Source organism: Dryas octopetala, chromosome 1, assembly GCF_963921425.1.
Source record: "Dryas octopetala chromosome 1, drDryOcto1.1, whole genome shotgun sequence".
Lineage (NCBI taxonomy): Eukaryota > Viridiplantae > Streptophyta > Magnoliopsida > Rosales > Rosaceae > Dryas > Dryas octopetala.
In genome coordinates this window covers 5,050,208-5,056,207 of record NC_141366.1, presented here as the reverse complement: position 1 = coordinate 5,056,207, position 6,000 = coordinate 5,050,208, and the positions used below count along the sequence as shown (strand labels likewise).

The following is a 6,000-nucleotide window of genomic DNA, read 5'->3' as shown; positions in this document are numbered from 1 at the left end:
AAAGTTGATCGATGAGGTAAACGGTAAACATCACTATTGAATTTGAACAAAAATAAAAAATGTAGATATTCATTTTCATTGTGATAATTTCAATGGCGTATCCAACTAATATTTGCCCGTAACATATTTTGTCTGGATGGGTGCCACTAGCATATGGTTCGATTAGACCTAAAACAATGTTTATCAAATTCTTAACCTCCCAAGTCCCAACTATATTTTTAATTTATATTTACCAAATTATTTTCCATAAAAATCTATATTTATCAAAAGAATGTACTTTTTTTTTTTTTGGCCAAGGATCAAAAGAATGTACTTTAAAGAAAGAAGGGAAAAAAAAAAGAACAAGGAAATGCGAAACTTAGCTCACGCGCGTATCGCGCAGTGGAAAGTTGCACTACCACTTGAGCGGAGGGGATGGATTCGTCTATAAAAGCACGACGAACTACACGCTTGCCCTCCCCTACTGTCCAACGCTCGCTCTCCTCTTCTCTATCTGTCTCTCTGTCTGTGTCAAAAATCGCCATTAAAGCTCGGTTGAAGTTCTCGAAGATTCAAATCAATTGCAGTGCCGATCTTTCTACGTATCTCTTGTCCGTATGTCTATCAACTTTTAATACCTTATTAGTTATGGTTTATGATTTTGTGGAAGGTGTTTGTGTGCTATGATCTGTGAGCCACGGATCTAACTTTTTTTCTGTTGCGAGTTTTCGATTTATTACTGTGTGTATTTCGGGTTTGCTTGGTTGCTTGGAAAGTGTTTTGGGGGAAGATAAAGAGAAATGTTTGGGAAGTTTGTTTCTTTGGGTAACAATTCAAGCATTTGCCTTTATCCCAGATGATTTTCTCGTGAACCAAACAAAGGGGTATTCTGTTTTTTTTTTTTTTTTTTGGGAGAGGGAGGGGGGATGTGGAAATGTGGCATTGGATTGAATGCTTTAGCAAAATATGTGAGGGTATGGGGCATTTCTGTGAAAAATGTTTTTGAAGTGCATGTTGGGCTTGATGAAACTTAATTATCAGTTATTCAGGGACATGTCGGTGTGTGTATCTTTGCTTTGTATGTTTGTTTTTCTTTTTTCTCTTTTCACTATTAACGTTTCCATTTGATTGTTGTACTTGGCCTCATGCTGAGGTTCCCCCTCTCCCAACTTGAGGATGGTAGTGAGATGTATAGGCTCACATGATGCCGCTCAACTAAGCATTATATGCCTTGAAAAGAGGTAGTGAATCCCTCATTTCAGATCTGGCTCTCCTATAGAGTTGCGTTGAAAACAAAAACCCAAAAAGTTGTTTATTTTGTGCTTGATGGAGAGTTTGCTTCAATTTGGGGGGAAGAGAAGGGGTTGGCGGTGGCGGTGAGTGACTAAGAACTGATTTGCGTTGGCCTATTTGTTGCATCCATATTAGGTATTGGTTTTTCTTTTGACTGTTTTAGATTGGTCTTTGTCCTTGGTTGTGCTAGTTTGAAGCGTAGGAGTTGTTGGTTCCAATGGTTGAGTTGGATGTCAACTTGGAGAAACTCGGCTGTTTGTGTTTGGAGGTAGAAGAATGGTGAGCGCGGACATGGTTGAGAGAGCTGCATATAAAACCGGTGGATAAACCTGTATTTTATTTGCTCCCTGCTATGTTGTTAAAAGCTTTTGTGGTTTGACTCTATTGTCAGCGCAGCGCCCAATCACCAGAGGCCCTGTAGAGGGATTTAGTGAACTAAAATGTAGATATATCTTAAAAATACAAATATAATGTGGATCAGTGTTCTAGCATTCTTGATCCAGGAGAGAATCTTGGGATTGCATGGATTTAGAACGTGAAGCTTTTTGTTCTTTTGCATATGTTTGATCAGTTTTATAAAAATGTTTGAAGAAAAAATTTATTAGTGGTGTTCATTTGAAAGAGAAAAGTGAAATGTTCGCAGTTTGATATGTTTTTCGAGTACTTGTGATTGCTTATGTTCCATATTTCCTTTAATCTTCAATGGTGTCTGTTATTTCTGGCTTTATGAATGGGTTGAATTTGACTAATAAGAAGCAAAAATCTGAATTTTCCTCCATTTATTTAGATTTGTATTCTCTTTGTTTACAAGGTAGAAGCTTAATCAGATTAGGGAACTTCAGGGACCTCCTGGAACTGAACTGGTTTCATTTATCTTATCTTTTCAGTACTGGTGGAAGAAACAAATTGGAAGAACAGATAGATGGCCTTGCAACAATACTTTACACATGAATGGAAATCCATCCAAGGTGCAGCAACAGATTCAGAAAATTCCAAAGGTTGCTTTGACTGCAACATCTGCTTAGACTTTGCACACGAGCCAGTGGTCACCCTCTGTGGCCATCTATATTGCTGGCCTTGCATCTACAAATGGCTTCACGTCCAAAGTGCCTCCCTTGCCTATGACGAGTGCCCTCAGTGCCCTGTTTGCAAGGCTGAAATATCACACACCACCATGGTCCCCCTCTATGCCCGGGGCCAAAACACTTCCGAAACTGAGCTTGAAGGCAAGGCACCGTACCGGGGAATGGTAATACCTCCTAGACCATCAGCATGCAATGCACAAGCTCTTATATCTACCTCATCTCATAATGGTCAGCAACTTCCATATCGTAACCCTTATCAGAACCAACACTATAATCCTCATTCATACGGCAGTTACGAGGAACATTCTTCCTCACCATTGCTTAACCTTGGAGGCACAGCAATGACAGGTTTCAACCATCCGATGGTTGGGATGTTTGGGGAGATGGTTTATGCAAGGGTGTTTGGAAACTCAGAGAGCTTATATGCATACCCAAATTCGTATCACCTAACGGGGAGTAGTAGTCCCAGGCTGAGAAGGCAGGAGATGCAGGCAGACAAGTCACTAAACAGGATTTCTATTTTCCTCTTCTGTTGCTTGCTTTTGTGCCTTATTGTCTTCTGAAGATATATAGTTTAGGTCATTCTCCTTGAGCCATTTTGTATACTGTATAAAAGCTATGATCGTTCATGATTCATGAACATAAATAGATGAGATATATGAGATGTGCAATATATTCAGACCAGAAAAATAAAGATGTGCAATATATGATATAATATTAGAGATTTTAAGTTATTTCTTCACCTGCATTTCCATTTGGGCAATATTAAGATACTTGAACAAACAATTTTTTTTACCAATTCTAACCTCCTCAAGCCCTCCTGCTGCCTATTCAGCTTTGTTGTCTTCTCAATGTTACTGGTCCACCCAAGAATCCGAGGTCGATTTGTTAAAAAAAAAAAAAAAAGGGGGAATCCAAGACTGCTTTCTTTGAGGTGTTCTGAACTTCTGATGGGTTATAGGTTTACAAAAATATAAATTATGATAACTATTCTTTAATCATCTGATTTAATTAACCCACATAAATGACTTGAACGTAACGGTAAGTGTAAGAATAAAAATAATAAATTGAAAACAGATATTTAAAGAAAAGAAGAGAGCATATATGATTATATGCCTAGTAGGACCTAATATGGGAGAGCCAAGACACTTTTATGGCAGATCATGTTCAATAAGAAATGTTTCTAAATTTTCCTAAATTTTATCTTGAGCCGACAAAGAGTAGTGCCTACTACCAAAAAAAAAGAGAGACAAATAGTAGTGCCGGTTCAGTGAACTCAAGTCTTTACGTCATAGGGGCTGAGATCCTGTTCACCAAGAAATGACCCTAAATTTTATCTTGAGCCAACAAATAGTAGTGCTGGTTCAGTGAAGTCAAGTCTTTACGTCTATAGGGGCTCCCTAACGATTCCGTCAAGCCCCGTATCTCTATCTCTTTTTAGGTTGGCATAACAAAGAAAGAGAGTGCCAAGAAACAACACATACCCCTAACTTTTGGATAACTAAAATATGCCAAGATTAACTTTAGAGTAAAGTTTAGTTGAGGTGATTGGAAGATAAAGACTGTAAAATGGAGATGTCTATATCGTTTATATTGTGAAATTGAGTAGAAAAGTCACTTGCGTGGGTATGTGGGTTTAGTATCTTTAACAAAATAATTGAAGGCAAACTTATAAGGGTGGATTAAACCCACTAATCCCGTTGCATGTAAGTTAAGATAATATTTTGGTTGGGCCCTAAATGCCTAATGTCCTATGTCCTATCCCATTTACTATAAAAGCAAAAGTACAAGTGGTCCTACCACCCAAGGGAACTGCTTTAGAAATTAGGGAGCAACTAGGGAGGGGTCCATACTCAGTCCATATTCCATAAGCAACCGACCGGGGGGTTTTTGTATATGGTTTCTTAACGAAGATTCCATGCTCCGATTGAGTAAACGAAATAAGATGAAAGAAGGTACATGGTTTCAACTTTTAAGCCAACTGTGGCCACATGTAGCCTCACATCTATCTCACCTCTTATTCCTCTTACAGTCTTACCCTTTTTCTAATGCTTATAGATAGCCAACCAAAACAACCAGAGAGTCAGAGACAAGCTTTGTATATTGCGTTTGGTGAACTTCTGATACACTTGAAGCCTTAAAAGAGAGCTTTACCCTTTTCTTAAGGCGTATAGAAATCAATGATTTTAATGTTTTTGTTTCTTCTTAAAGGGTAATATTAAAGAGCATAAGCATAATACATGGGGTGGGTGGTGGTGGAGCCAGAAAGGTGAATTTAACAGTAAGATACAGACATAGGGGAAACATGCATATATGCATGATGATGGGTATATCTTCCATCAACCACAGTACCTACTTGATAGGATTAAGCTAACTATAATTATATATATAGGTAGTAAATGGGTGGTAACAGAAGGTCATAAAGGTCTTAAATGGTTCACCAATCCATTTTTAGCCAGCATCATCTTCAACATCATCTTATTGGATGAGGATCCTCTGCCAATTTTTCCCCTGCCAGACTATACCAAGCTTTTGATCTCAGCCCTTCAATAGTCTTTTATGGCTGAGATCTTGCCATATGTACAATTTTTTTCATTTTTTTTTTCACAAATAATGTTAAAGACTTGCTAAAATAGAAAAACAAAAAAACTATAAACTCAGCCCACCGAACTCCACCCACGCCACCTCCCTCCCCTCCCTCCGACCACCCTCTTCAGCCTCCTTTCGTTCTCTCTCTCTCTCTCTCTCTCTTCCCTCCAGATTGGAGTCCCATGATTATGATGGCCCGGCGACGGTGCAGCGGCAGCCATTGCAGGGATGTTTCCGTCAAGATTTAAAAGAAAATTGACTGACGGTGCTTCTATTTTTATGCTACAGTAACTGTTTTGATTGAAATTTGTTGGGCTATTCTTGTTTGGTCTGCCATTGGGATCCTCATTAATCTTATCCATGTTTGGTACCTGGATTTCCAACTTTATTGCTTCCAAGAAGATGCAAGGGCTCTCTGGAATTGGAGAAACAAATCAATATTGTGGAGGCACTTCGATCTGCAGTAAAGAAAGGGAGAGTATAGAGAGAGAAGGGAAGAGAGAAAGAAATGGGAGGAGAAGGAGGCAACAAGGGTTGTCGGAGGGAGGGGCGTCGTTGGGCTGGTAGGCTGGGCTTTTGGTTTTTTTGTTTTTCTATTTTAGTAAGTTGTTAACATTTTTTTGAGGAAAAAAAAAAAGTTTATGGATGTGGCAAGATCTCAGCCATAAAAGACTATTGAAGGGCTGAGATCAAAAGCCTGGTATAGTCTGGCAGGGGAAAAATTGGCAGAGGATCCTGATCCCATCTTATTACTAATTTCTAATCAAAAAGCTGTTGGCCAAACCATGAAATTTTTCTGCATTTTTAACCACAATGCCCAAATCAAACTGAGTCAGATGTTGCAGAAATATTGACAAGGCTACAAATTTGCAGCACTAAATAATTGTTCATTCCTTTATATAGGATTGGAGAATCTATAGAAAATACCCATTAATACAAATGAAATGAGAGTTCTTTTACAATATGACATTGTATGACATGTACCGATAGAAAAATTTATACCCTAGTAATAAAAAAAAGAAATCTATCAAAATCTAAAAATTAAAAAATGTAT

General features: G+C 38.3%; 1 protein-coding gene across 3 annotated transcripts; it reads left to right on the top strand.

Annotated features, from left to right (window-relative positions):
* Nucleotides 1–433: 433 nt before the first annotated feature.
* Nucleotides 434–3,095, top strand: LOC147296808 (E3 ubiquitin-protein ligase RMA1H1-like). Of its 3 annotated transcripts, none has more exons than XM_086245729.1 (2): nt 434–594; nt 2,160–3,095. In XM_086245729.1, the coding sequence occupies exon 2, from the start codon at nt 2,195–2,197 to the stop codon at nt 2,918–2,920; it is 726 nt and encodes a 241-aa protein (XP_086101855.1). In that variant the 5' UTR covers nt 434–594; nt 2,160–2,194; the 3' UTR covers nt 2,921–3,095. The 3 variants fall into 3 exon arrangements, with proteins under 3 accessions (XP_086101855.1, XP_086101866.1, XP_086101859.1); XM_086245740.1 differs by lacking the exon at nt 434–594 and adding an exon at nt 612–1,220; XM_086245733.1 differs by lacking the exon at nt 434–594 and adding an exon at nt 1,248–1,807.
* The last annotated feature ends 2,905 nt before the right edge of the window (nt 3,096–6,000 follow it).